Source organism: Mchenga conophoros, linkage group LG2 (genome assembly GCF_057382185.1).
Source record: "Mchenga conophoros isolate Kocher_MC1m ecotype Shallow Benthic linkage group LG2, M_conophoros_male_GT1.1, whole genome shotgun sequence".
Classification (NCBI taxonomy): Eukaryota; Metazoa; Chordata; class Actinopteri; order Cichliformes; family Cichlidae; genus Mchenga; species Mchenga conophoros.
The window spans coordinates 32,841,038-32,855,652 of record NC_140527.1 but is presented as its reverse complement, the minus strand read 5'-3'; the positions used below and the strand labels follow the sequence as shown (position 1 = coordinate 32,855,652).

The window sequence follows — 14,615 nt, the reverse complement described above, 5'->3', positions numbered from 1 at the left end:
TCAAGACTTAAATGCACGAGTCATTCTTCTTGAAGTCTTGGCTCAGTCCTATCAGTTGGAGTTTATCCACAAAAAACATCAAACAGTTGGGACTTTAGAGAATGTCTTTGTTGGTCTCACAAAAGAAAAAAAGGAAAAGAGGAAGAAAGAAATCAGAGCATGTTTCCTAAATCACAGAAGGAAAACATGCCCCAAATTCTTGGTCATGGTTTTAGCTCAGATTTATATTTAATTTCCTCCCGCATTCAATTTTTCATTCCCCTTCCTTATCTGGGACCAAAGACAATTTTATGCCACTATCTAAGAAAACCAAAGCTTTACTGAAAAGAGCGAAGAATATACAGATCTTGAATAAAATGTTACACTGTATTTGTCTACTCCAGTAAGATCCTTGGACTGTTTGATGTGTTTTACAGCAATTCTCAACTATTATTTGTTGTTTGGGATCATTCTGTGATTAAAAGTATTCAATAAATGCAATATTCACAACAATAGACCAATAAGGATTAGATGTGATTGTGTTTTATGTGTAGACTCTATAGTGACTGTCTCACATAGCAACAAAGCCACACGTTTGCCTCCTTCCACATTATATCCCCACAGATTTATGCAGAGCCTGTTATACGGAGAATAAATAGTCTTTTATTAACACAGAGAGCAAAACACTCACATTTAGGCAGAATGAAAGAGATAAAGACTGTAACTACCAGAGAATGGTGGCAACTGTTCCATGGGTGGGAGGTGGAGGTGGAAGTAAACATTTACAGCTTTCAGTCACTTTCAGTTCCTCAGCTCCTTCAGGAAAACTCATACTGGGATCCTAGCCTGAATCAACACTATATTCTTTGGTGATATGGTGGCAAATGAGGTTATGACATTTTCTGTTTGCGATTGAGCCTCTAGCAAGTGTCAGCAGTGTCAAGGATTCAAAAGTCACTTTGTTCTTCATCCTTAGAAACCACGTATGATTTCCAACAAGTGCAAACTCTTTAACAGCTTTCAAGTGATTGCTTGTTTTTTAAACTGGTGCAACTACGTGACCTGTTTTCAACAGTTAAATGAATATTAAGCGCATGTCACATCAGAGCACTTGGTTATATGATTTACTGTACAGGTCAACATGTGATATTTTACAGTACTCGAAAAAGAAAAGACACCAGTTCATCTTGTTTTTACTGGTCAACAACCATAAATACCAGTCAACACAGTGCTGTCAATACAATACACTGGATATTTCATAAACATTATTTTTCACTGTCCCAAACAGCTCTTATTATGTTACAGATTCTATAGTTCGAAATGAAGAGGCAAGACAAAGTGAGAAGTTCCTAAACTGATGAATAAAGAACAATAAAGCAATAAAGTTTTGTTCAGTGCTCTGTTGATCTACGCGGACAAGAAAACATTAAGATTCACAGTGAAACATCTCATTTCAGTAACTACACTAAACATTTTTACAAGGATTTACATTATCAGAAGTAATGTGTGACTTCCTTATTAGCTTAAAAGGTAAACAACGGGTGTATGAACTCAGACTGAGGTGGTGCAAGTGGACAGGAGAATAATATTTAACAAAGAGGACTGTGGTGGAGTTTGTATCATTGGAGAGGTGATTTTAATGGACAGAAATGATGTTTACACTAGTTTCAGGGTAAAGACAGTTGTCTTCCACTTACTTAATGTAAAAAAAAAAACGTATGCAATGCTGTCCTCTGCTTTCTCACTGCTTTTCTGTGTTCTGAGTATTTTTGTTTGTTTATTTGGTTATATTTTTTTCCTTTTAAAGAAAATCTATCAATCTATTTCTTATATCAAGACAGAAAGAATAAAAAGAATTTTTCCTGACCTTTATGATGTAGCATGATGCAGGTGCTTTTGCATTTATTTGCACCACATTTTGAAGCTCGCCTCCTATTCAGTAGATTTGGTTGGTTTGGGACCACGTACATTTATGCCCTCTCCACTGTCCTCACTCTTACACTCTCTCTCTCCCTGTTACACCTTCTTCATTCCTTCTCTCCTGTTGTAACCAGTTATGTGAAGTCTTTAGAAACAGCCTCTATGAAGTTGGGTGCAGACAACAGGATTGTGAAGGTACAAATGATTGAGAAGAGAGAAAACGCCACTAGACACAGCCGGTCCACTACTGCGGCTGCAAACTTCCACTCACTGCAGATCGCCTCAGCCTCATCCTGGTCCCGGAACCTCTGAGCTATGTACGACACCTCCTCCAAAATACGCTGGATCTCTGGTGGGGGGAGGCCCACTCCCATCCCCAGGCCTACAACACCACTGCTGACATGTGGCTCTGCCTCATCACTGGGGGAGCTGTGGGCACGTCCCCCAAGCGTTACCCCAGAGTCACTAGAAGGTGGACAGTGTGGGCTTTCTATAGGATGGTAACTGCCAAAGTAGAGACTCATGGAACCATTGGAGGTGCCTGAGGGTGGGCAGGACGTCTGTGACATCGGCACAGTAAGGCTTGGTACTGTTCCCATCTCTATGGAGCTGGTGCTGGAGTGGTGGTGGGAGGTGTGACGATATTTGTAACCCGGCCGCTTGCGCTCATCGCCAGGTTGTTTCATACGGAGAAACCAGGCACACCAATTTAACAGAACCACACGGATCTGAAAGAAGAAAGGGGAAAATCAACACATAGGCACCGTTAACATATTCATTCAAACACAAACATGATGATTATCTTTTAATATAAGCTTCAGTCACTCACCCACTTAGGCATCTTCCCGCCGTGAGGGTCATGGTGGTGAAATTGTAAGACTATAACTGTAACCACCACAGACATTCCCACAATCATCATGGTGCTGGCAAAGTACTGAGCTGTTTAGTACACACAAACACACACACACACAAAAGAAAATCAACAAGGCTTAATTGTTTTTTCCCCACAGTTATGTATGAGATCAATCATTTTATTACTTGTGGCATGTTTTTTTCCCACTTACTCCTCATTTTATTATTAGATGCTCATAATTACTAGCATTTAGAAACAGACAAGACTGAATAAACTAGGCTGATTTCACACTCTATCATGAAAGGAAAGCAATTCTCCTCAATCTACAACACACTATTTTGCTAAAGGGAAGAGATGCACATTTGAACTGAAGCTGGGTGAATAAAAGCAGTGCAAAACAGTGCAACAAAACAGAGAACAAAGGTAAATAAACCCAAAAACAGAGGCGAGAGAGAGAGACTCTTATCAGGAAGCAGTAGAGGAGGGGGTAGGATAAGTGTGTAGGTGGAGTTTCATTATTATTTGTTAGGATTTTTTTTTTTTTAAAGATAAAAGAGAAGAGGTTAGGGCCTTAAAGAAAAGAAAAGAAAAGAAAAGAAAAGAAAAGAAAAGAAAAGAAAAGAAAAGAAAAGAAAAAAAAAAAAAAGAAAAGGACAGAAAAGAAGGTTATAGTAGAAGTGGAGCACGAAATTAGGCTGCTATTAGAAAGTGTATATCTATACGGAGGTAGAATCAATAGAAAAACACAAGATGTACAATAATTCCAGAAATACGGTAAGTGGACCCAAACCACATTGTTTTTTGAGACAGAACAAACTAAATTGCGAATTAATCAAAACACAATTAAAATGAACTAAGCCAAACAAGAAATTAGCACACCTATGTTGTGATTAACGGCTGGCGAGTAATAAAAGACTCATGCCCTGACAGCTACAGTAACTCAGATATATATATATATATATATATATTTTTTTTTTTTTTTTTTTTTTTTATATTTATTTATTTATTTATTTATCTAAGCCACCACCATTTTGTCCGTCTGTATCTGGAAGTCCCACAGGATCTTAGCTCGGTCATTCTCCACCACCCTTGGGGGCATCTCCCATTTTGACCTCGGGACTTCCAGGTTATACTCGGCACAGATGTTCCTGTACACTATGCCGGCCACTTGGTTATGGCGTTCCATGTATGCCTTGCCTGCTAGCATCTTGCACCCTGCTGTTATGTGCTGGATTGTCTCTGGGGCATCTTTACACAGCCTGCACCTGGGGTCTTGCCTGGTGTGATAGACCCCAGCCTCTATGGATCTTGTGCTCAGAGCTTGTTCTTGTGCTGCCATGATTAGTGCCTCTGTGCTGTCTTTCAGTCCAGCTTTGTCCAGCCACTGGTAGGATTTCTGGATATCAGCCACCTCCTCTATCTGCCGGTGGTACATACCGTGCAGGGGCCTGTCCTTCCATGACGATTCCAGATTGACGAGGTACATATATTTTTTTTTATTATATATATATATATATATATATATATATATATATATATATATATATATATATATATATATATTACCGACACTAACAAGCTGATCTACAATACGGCAGCAGTGATCAGTGAGATGCTTGGCTACAAGTTGAACAGCCACAAGGGGCAGTACCCTCCATGGAGAAGGAGGCTAGAGGGCAAGATCAAAGTAGCACGGAGGGAGGTTAGCCAACTAACAGAGTTGCAGAAAGGTGCGACAAATAAGGTGCCTAAGAAATACAGCAAGCTGTCCATACCTGAGGCCTTGGAAACTGCCAAGCAAAGACTCACAGCCTTGGCCAGCCGCTTGAGGAGGTACACCAGAGAGATAGAAGGCAGGAGAATAAACCAGCTGTTCTCCACAGAACCAGCAAAGGTGTACTCTCAGTGGCAAGGGAACAATAAGAGAACAGCACCACCAAGGCTGGAGACGGAGCAATACTGGAAGAGCATATGGGAGAAGGATGCAACCCATAACGGCAATGCTCAGTGGCTAGTGGATCTGAGGGCAGACCACAGCGACCTCCCTGAACAGGGTCCAGTAACCATCACAGTGGCAGATATCCAAGAAAGGGTCTCCAGTATGAAGAGTTGGACAGCACCAGGGCCCGACATGGTTCACGCCTACTGGCTGAAGAAGCTGACTGCACTCCATGAGCGTCTGGCAGCACAAATGAACCAGCTGCTAGTTAACGAGAGACACCCGGAATGGCTAACTGAAGGCCGGACGGTCCTGATCCCCAAGGACCCCAAGAAGGGACCGGTCCCCTCCAACTACCGACCAATAACCTGCCTCAGTACTACATGGAAGCTCCTGTCAGGCATCATATCGGCTAAGATGAACAGGCACATGGGTCAATACATGAGCGGGACACAGAAAGGAATTGGCAAGAATACCAGAGGTGCAAAACACCAGCTACTGGTAGACAGAACAATCAGCCGAGACTGCAAGACCAGACTGACCAACCTGTGCACTGCCTGGATTGATTACAAGAAGGCCTATGACTCAATGCCCCACAGCTGGATACTGGAATGCCTAGAATTGTACAAGATCAATGGGACCCTAAGAGCCTTCATCAGGAACTCAATGGGGATGTGGCGTACAACACTAGAGGCCAACTCCAAGCCCATAGCACAAGTCACCATCAAGTGCGGGATCTACCAAGGAGATGCTCTGTCCCCACTGCTGTTCTGCATAGGCCTGAACCCCCTCAGTGAGATCATTAACAAGACTGGCTACGGATACCGACTACGGAACGGAGCAGTTGTCAGCCACCTCCTGTACATGGATGACATCAAGCTGTATGCCAAGAGTGAACGAGACATCGATTCACTGATCCACACTACCAGGCTATACAGCAATGACATTGGAATGTCGTTCGGACTGGAGAAGTGTAGTCGGATGGTAACAAAGAGAGGGAAGGTAGTCAGAACTGAGGGGATTGAACTACCAGAAGGCAACATTGCAGACATAGAGGACAGTTACAAGTACCTGGGGATCCCGCAGGCAAATGGGAACCATGAAGAGGCCGCTAGAAAGGCTGCAACCACCAAGTACCTGCAGAGGGTCAGGCAAGTCCTGAGGAGTCAGCTGAATGGTAAGAACAAGATCCGGGCCATCAACACATACGCCCTGCCCGTGATCAGGTACCCTGCTGGGGTAATAGGCTGGCCAAAGGAGGAGATAGAAGCCACTGACATAAAGACAAGAAAGCTCCTGACCATGCATGGAGGGTTTCACCCCAAGTCCAGCACCCTGAGGCTGTACGCTAAGCGGAAGGAAGGGGGCCGGGGATTGGTGAGTGTCAGCACCACAGTCCAGGATGAGACAAGGAACATCCAAGAATACATTGGGAAGATGGCCCCAACTGACCGAGTGCTCAGTGAATACCTCAGGCAGCAGAAACCCAAGAAAGAGGAGGGAGACGAGGAACCATCATGGAAGGACAGGCCCCTGCACGGTATGTACCACCGGCAGATAGAGGAGGTGGCTGATATCCAGAAATCCTACCAGTGGCTGGACAAAGCTGGACTGAAAGACAGCACAGAGGCACTAATCATGGCAGCACAAGAACAAGCTCTGAGCACAAGATCCATAGAGGCTGGGGTCTATCACACCAGGCAAGACCCCAGGTGCAGGCTGTGTAAAGATGCCCCAGAGACAATCCAGCACATAACAGCAGGGTGCAAGATGCTAGCAGGCAAGGCATACATGGAACGCCATAACCAAGTGGCCGGCATAGTGTACAGGAACATCTGTGCCGAGTATAACCTAGAAGTCCCGAGGTCAAAATGGGAGATGCCCCCAAGGGTGGTGGAGAATGACCGAGCTAAGATCCTGTGGGACTTCCAGATACAGACGGACAAAATGGTGGTGGCTAACCAACCGGACATAGTGGTGGTAGACAAACAGAAGAAGACGGCCGTAGTGATCGATGTAGCGGTTCCGAATGACAGCAATATCAGGAAGAAGGAACACGAGAAGCTGGAGAAATACCAAGGGCTCAGAGAAGAGCTCGAGAGGATGTGGAGGGTGAAGGTAACGGTGGTCCCCGTGGTAATCGGAGCACTAGGTGCGGTGACTCCCAAGCTAGGCGAGTGGCTCCAGCAGATCCCGGGAATAACATCGGAGATCTCTGTCCAGAAGAGCGCAGTCCTGGGAACAGCTAAGATACTGCGCAGGACCCTCAAGCTCCCAGGCCTCTGGTAGAGGACCCGAGCTTGAAGGATAAACCGCCCGCAGGGGCGTGCTGGGTGTTTAGTTTGGACAGCAGGGCAAGAATTTTGCATAACTGCCATGAAAGTATGGATCCACCCTGTTCTAGGTGGTGGTAATGGTGGTGGCACACTGTGGGCTCTTTAGTACCAAGTGAACATAGAGTCCATTCCTTTTATGAACAAAATGTTCTCATCTTCTGCCTGCTTCCAGCACACAAAGCTGAAATAATCTGAAACTGGTTTCTTTAACATGACAATGTACTCCACAGCCACCAGATCTCAATCCAATAGAGCGCCTTTGAGATGAATCGGAAGTAGTACCAACAAGTTGTAACTAATAAAGTGGCAGGTGAATATAAGTTATCCTGTTATTGCTGCTGTCACTCATTTTTCAGAAGCCATAATAAAGTTTTGACAAAGAGGTATAATCAGTAAGTTGTCACAGGCTGGGTCTCCGACCCAGCACTCTGAGTTTTCTTTGTATTTTTTGATATGTTATTAGTTTTTGTGTTATTTCCTATTTTGCCTTTAGTTTAGGCAGTTATTGGTTATTGTTCCTGGGTTTTCTATGTTTTGGGGTTTGGTATTTATTCATCACGTGTTGGGTCTGTTGAGTTGTGTTGTCATGTTTAGTTTTAGTATTTCCTGTTTTATTCTGACAATGTCATGTGTTCTCTGTTAATTGTATTTAGCTTTTCTCTCCTGGTCCTGTCATTAGGTTTATGGCTGTCAGCTGTTTCCCCATATGTTTCCACTTCCCCTGATTCACCTCATGTCTGTATTTAAGCCTTTTGTTTTCTTCATGCCATTGTCGGGTCGTCTGTTTATTCTGCCCTAGTTCTAGCCTGGTTCTGTTTATTTGACCTCAGTCTTAGTTACGATTTTTTGTCTGTTATGTATTATTAGTCATGGTCTTTGCTTGTTATTTTCCACCACAGTCATAGTTTAGGTTTTGGTCTCAGTACCGTTTAGTATTTTGTTTCTTAGTGTCTTGTCAGTTTACTTTGGTTTCCTGGTTTACTCCTGCAATCATCCAAATAAAGGATCGCTTTCTGTTTAAACCTGCAACACCTCGTCCACATCTGCTTTTGGGTCCTGTTTCAAAAACACACCGGCGCACCCCGCCGTGACATAAGTATCAGGTAAAGCTAAACAAAATCATTGGTATGCTTTATCTTCTAAGGCATACCAATCTCATTTGCTCCCCCTGATTCAACATTCACGCACGCTTAAACATGTTACATGTACTCACACAGACACAGAAATATAACCCACCAATGAGGGGGACAGAGTCTGACGTTGCAGGCATGATCTCAGCTACCAGAAGCATGAAGACAGTTAGCGAAAGCAGCACAGTGATGCCTTGAGACAGAAACCAAGAGAGACACAGTGAGAGAGAACATGAGCATATACATAATGATGCAATCAGGGTCACTGGTGTATGAAATTATTCTTGTAATTACTTATGTATGTAATCAGTTATGTTCTCGTGACTACAACCATTTGTCAGATGGTGCCCTCTCTGACATGTTCAAGGTAGGTTACAGCTTCAAAACTCCCCTACTTTGTAGCTGCTGATTGCTCACAGACAGGTAGCTATTCATCAATGCTCTGCACGGACAGAATGCATTCAGTGATTTTTTTTTAAGTGTCTTTAAATGCATGAATTCATTACAACATTCATTGTGGACAAATATGCTTGTAATGCATGTGAGGGCACCTTGAAGTTTTGATGTACTGTGCAGGGTGTTTGCATTCTTATTAGTTTGAACACTCTCCTTTATTTAAAAACTTAAAGAATGTCTAAACAATACACCCCCTTTGTTGTTTGTTTTATTTTACTCGACCAATATTCTATATCAATTCTTCTTTTTTGTTACTTATTCACATATGCACCAATACATATCTGCAGTAAGCTAACGTGTGTTCAGCATGCCCCTCTCACCCAGAGAAATCTTTTCTCCTGAGTCTGCAGGTAAAAGGAAGACCAGCAGGGCCAAGCCAGAGATCAGCACACAGGGGATGAGCAGATTTAGTCCATAATACAAAGTCCTGCGGCGCATGGTGACTGTAAACGTCACATCAGGGTAGGGCTCCTTACAGCACTCATAGTACAACTCATTACGCTTGGCCGGCACACCTGAAGGACACAAATGCAGATCTGTTTCTGTGGACTAAAGAGCAAACTTCATTTAAATGTTTGTTACCATGTAAACCCAAACACCATGTGACCATGCGACCTGCCAATGGGATTGCAAATTAGCTTAAGCTAACTCTGGTACAATGCATTGAATGCCAGCATTTATGTTAATATTTTATACAGTCCCTTCTCAAATAAAATTGTATTTCAACCTCATTATTTTCACTCTGTATTTAAATGTTTGGCAAAATAAAAAAGTAGAAAGTAGGTAGGCCATGGTTTTCCTGAATTTTAGAATTTTCTCACCTTAAGGTTCAGCTCTAGGGAAGTGATTAGCTCCACTCACATATGGCTTGGCTACACTCATGTCAAAGTGTCAAACTGTTTCTCTTGCATGCCATCTGGTTCTGTCTCACACCCATTTCAAACTAACCTAAACCCCAGAGCCCTGGAACTGGGATTTCCTTCTACTCTGTCCCAGCTTGAAAACCTCGAGAGGTCTTCCAAAACTTCTTCCATTTCCAGTCTATTCATTATAGCTCATTTTTTTGGCCTCATGTCAGTCTATTAACAGGCAGTGTGCATGTATATAATGTATAACATCTGCTTATGTCTGAGTATTTTAGCTTTTTATTTACATAAAAGAGATTCGAAATATTGATTTAAGAAAACCTGATGTAACACCTCACTCTCTGGTGACAGATTGAATTAAGCAGCCTTTCTTATTGCAAAGTTCTGCAATGTTCTGATTAAAGAAGCCCTCTTACCCACAAGATCCCACTCTCCATTTGGTATATAAGTGGATGTGTCCACATCGAGCATCTGGAGGTCCAGAAGCCAGCCGTTGTGTGTCCATGAGCCAAACTTCAAATCGCACTTCTGCACATCGAAGGGAAACCAACGCACGTCGATGTAACAGGTGCTCTTCAAGATGCCAGGGGGAATATACTGGCAGTTACCCGACGCATTCACCAGCACGTTGGTGTGAAACGTGGCATCAAACCTTTCATCCGCACTGGGAAGAAAGCAGAGGACAGTACTTTTAAAGCATTCATTCATTGCCACATGATAAAATTATCTTGTTGGGGAATGCAAGCGCTGATGGAAAAAGTAACAAGAAGGTATTTCTGTCACATCTGTTTATTTGCAGCAAACGTGGTGCCAATGTGCCTTTATTTGTGTGTTTTTATTCTTGTAGCAGTTCCTACTCTTCACAGTCGCCCTGAAGCTTTGCTGTGCTCTCAGAAATAGCAAATTGCACAATGCCTGTCTCTGTTCAAAAGAAGGGTTTACACCTGAGAGAGGGCACCAGTCTACCATGAGGCTGACACCTGATACAGTTAATATTGTTTGCATTTTGTGCCAGCATTTTCAGTCTGAAAACTGAAGCCAAGTGCCAAAAACTGCATTTCTTTTAGTGACTTTTTGAGACTAGGTCATGAGTCAATCTGTATGGACTAGATAATAAAATAACAATCTTTAGCACAGAAACGATCATGCTTAGCAACTGATCTTTATAGCTAATAATTTTACAAGGGTACATAGCTTATGTAAAACTAACCCGTTACAATTTATCAACGCTTTAAGTTGAGGCAAGGCTGCTTTAAGGGACAGGTGCATGCACAGATAGGGGGTGATGTAGCCAAGAGCTACCACCTACGTTTGGTCGGAGCATTTTAATGCAATTATCATGCCCCATTATAGCATGATAGCAGCCAAGATGCTAACACTGAAGCTTCAAAATGGGGAGATGACGTATTTCATGTATAGTCTGCAGTGACTGCAGTGGCAGCAGGGAGTTGTTGAGTGATATATCTACTGAGCCCTCAACCTGCCTGCAACTATACACCTTGATGAAAACTGTTAAACGCTAAATATGTAATTGCAAAACCAAAACAGAGTAGGTGATCCTTTTTGTGTTTTTTGTAACTCACTAACTGTTGCAATGATTAAACGCCAGTTTGAGCAAAATATGAAACACATAAAAATTATTGGATCTGTTTCACTGACAATATTCGCTGTAATGTACCAAAAACAAATAAATAATTTGACGTTACATCTGCAAGTCGAAGAGTGCTAGCACTTAGAGATAGATGCTTACAGTAAAGAAAATGCATGTGCATAACCTTGATTGTACTACAGCTCTGGTACTCCACTTGAACTCTAATTAAATATTAAAGAAAAGCTCCTCTGGTGTTGGTTAGAATGGGAAGTCCTTAATAAAGTGCCAGAGGCAAAACCTGAACTTTTAGAGAATTAACAGTATATGGCAAAAGTCATAAAGCAAACTAAATTCTGAGTGTAGCAGCTGGCTGGAAGAAAGCAATTTAGATCCTTCTTCAATACGGCATTTGGATAGAAGTGAAAAAATGAGTCAGCTTAGACCAGTGAATACAAAAAATTCAGTAAAATATATCAATTAAGGTTGAGCAGGTGACCATGCAGCAGACAGTGTTTGAGTTTGCTCCATGTCTTTCCCTGTTCACTCTTGCTGCTCTATCAAATAAAGGGGAAGAAATCTTCTTTTATGAGCTACCAAAACAACAAAATTAACAAGACAATACAAAAACACACAAAAGTCTGCAACAAAAAGAGTGAGAGAGTGAGAGTTTCTCATATTGCTTCAAATTTCAGCTTCCTGAAAGAAAGGTCTGCAAGAGTGTGAATACAAAACAGAAGTTTTGATCAGAGGACTGAACCTGAAGGAGCAGACAGTGCTGGTAAAAAGTATACAGCAATAGCCCAAAAAATAAGCCCTGCAAAAAACACTGCAGAAAAAAGGAACAGACCACTGATGCTGTGGACAATATGACTGGCAAAGGAGCAAATGCTTTATTGTACTGTAGTTTTTAAATAATAACACATTTTGATTAATAAGTGTATTTATTACATGAAAATACACATGTGCAAACTATTAGACACATTGTGTATTAATTGTTGTGAGCTATATTGTTTTAGTTCACACTCCAAACAGCTTAAAAAGCCACATATAGATCTGTACATAAATGCACAGTATACAGGCACACACAATGCAGTAAAATGCAAACAAAAAATAAAGCAATAGGCACACACACACACACACACACACACACTTCAATCCCCAATGAGAGTGATAACATCAGCGTGTCTGAAATACCCCACAGCAGTATTGAGACTTGACAAAAAAACGTGGCCTGCATTTTAACCAAAGTTTGTAGATGGCTCCTTTTTCTTTGTACCTGCTTCTTCTCAGATTGAGTGATTGACCTTTTCTCTGGAGGGTCAAGTGTTATATTTTATGTCTCTGCTGTGTGCGTCGCTATTAGCTGTGGATCCTGCAGGTACTCAGGAAGGGATGTGTGGGGTTGGCCAAGGTGGAGACACGCAATGAATTATTCAAGCTTTGGCCTTACTTTATCTGGATGTGCAAGCTTTCTTGCGATCAGCGCTTACACACATCACAGTAGACGATGTCCTGAAGTGTGTGTGTGTGAGTAGATGCCAGAAGGTACACACTTGTCTAATTGCAATTTTTCAATTTTTACTTAAGACACTTGCCTACCCCTTCAGCTTGATTATAGTTTTTGTTGCATTTCTTTATCTTATACCTCCACAGTGCTTTCATCAGTGGTCACATGGAATTATTAATTTAAAGCATCATTACATGGCTCTTCCACGATGCACAAGTAACATCAAAGATCTACCAGACCTTACAGTTAAACATTTGTGAGCATATTTGAAGTTTCTGAAACCCTTAATAATGGAGTAACCAACATTTTGCCATGTAAAGATTAGAATTATTAAAACAGCATACAGTTGGACACGTGATATCCCTGGGAGAAGGAGAAGCTGTCACGCTCACATACACACATACAGGCTGGCAAAAGGGCGCTGTGGATATGTCAGAGTGCAGCAAGGGGGAAACGGAGACTGACCGACAGTGACAATGGTGGCAGTGACAGGTCTCTGCACCATGGGACATGACTCACCCGGCTTTATTCTCACTAACTCAACACCTGACTCTCAATAATAAAAAGAAGGAAGTCTTTTGGATGTGAGGCAGAAAAAAGGCCATACAGAGTGAACAAATTCTAAATGCAGCACAAGAAATGTACAAACGGTAAACATGTTTATATAAAATTATGTCAAATATAATCTTATGTATCTTAAATGATTAGTCTGAAGCTTTTTTAAAAAAGAAATCTGAGAAAGATAAGAATAAAATAGAGATACAGAATGTGTATTTCTCCAGAGGAAACAGCTAACACCTTCCCCAAAGCTTTTCTGAAGCTTTTAGTCAAGCATAGTTGAGAATTACACAAGGTCAGTGCCTCAGACTCAGAATGACTGCATGAAGTACACCCAATCTGTCCATGTCCATTATGTCATATTCCAGAGATACAGCCCTCTATTAAGCAGCCTCAGGGCATCATGACTTGAGGCTTTCTGTTTGACAGCCTCGAGGCTTCGTGGTTAGCAAATGGACAGAATAGAAGCAGAGTGCAAAGTGACATTAAATGGATTACTTATAAACTTAATTCAGCTTCAAATCATAAAATACAGAAGCAAACAGGACGGAAGAAGACTTGTAATGTTACACAGTGGTATCTGATAATTTCTTTGGTTTTGCATATAATATGTTGTCTGTAATGTAAGTTTAAACATGTTGTCATCATAAGCATTTTAGGAACTTGCACAGCCTCATAGGCATGAATACATATACTAATAACGCCGCACCTTATTGTTACTTATCCTGTCACCACTTCAGCGATTTGTGAAAAAATAATAGATGACAGAATTGGTTTTTTTTAGGTTTCTTATAAACCTTATTATAAACCATCGTGAATTTTGAAAACATGCTCCTGGGCAGTAAAGACATTGACTCTTTTCTTTCATTCAAAACTTCATTAATTTTAATGGATCAGAGAAACATCATTAAATCCAGCCATCTGTCTATTCATTCAACTCAGCTATCCGTCCAGGAAAAAAAAGTTCACATCCATTTATTTGATTACTTCTCTATTAATTCATATGGCCTGTCACAATGTTGTGTGCTGTATGTTTACGTTTTCTGCCATAACTGCAATTCAGTCTTTGTCCTACCTGAATTTGACGTCTGTTATGTTCATCGTTGCAGCTTTCTGTTTCCTCTAATGAGAGAAAAGTTAACAGCTCAAATATTCGGCCCGTTATAGTTCTATTTACTTTATATCAGAGATGTCAAACATATGCTCAGCAACCAGAACAGCCCTGCCACTGGGTGGCTTTGAAAAATGTCACAATGGTATAACTATAACGACTATTATTTTATCTGCACCATCAAAGGTCTGAATCATTCTCAGTGTTTCAGCATTTATAAAGGCTTCATCCAAAACCTGGCGTACTAAAACGAAACAAGTAAAAGACAAAGCATGAAACAGAAAATAAAGTGTCTTTTTAAAACTTAGTATTTTGTGAATTAACAGAAAAGTTTTGGTTTTTTTCAGAGAAGCCATAGTAGAAGTAAAG

At 41.5% G+C, this 14,615-nt stretch overlaps 1 protein-coding gene across 1 annotated transcript in view; it reads right to left on the bottom strand.

Moving 5' to 3' along the window:
- Positions 1-619: 619 nt before the first annotated feature.
- LOC146582395 (neuronal acetylcholine receptor subunit alpha-7-like) overlaps positions 620-14,615 on the bottom strand; it is a 37,589-nt gene continuing 23,593 nt past the window's right edge. Inside the window, exons 5-9 of the mRNA XM_085296238.1 lie at positions 9,896-10,143; positions 8,934-9,128; positions 8,264-8,350; positions 2,729-2,838; positions 620-2,627 (exon numbers count right to left, since the gene is read on the bottom strand). Of these exons, the coding sequence (XP_085152364.1) occupies positions 2,034-2,627; positions 2,729-2,838; positions 8,264-8,350; positions 8,934-9,128; positions 9,896-10,143 (1,234 nt within the window). The 3' untranslated portion in view covers positions 620-2,033. The remainder of the gene's footprint in view (positions 2,628-2,728; positions 2,839-8,263; positions 8,351-8,933; positions 9,129-9,895; positions 10,144-14,615) is intronic.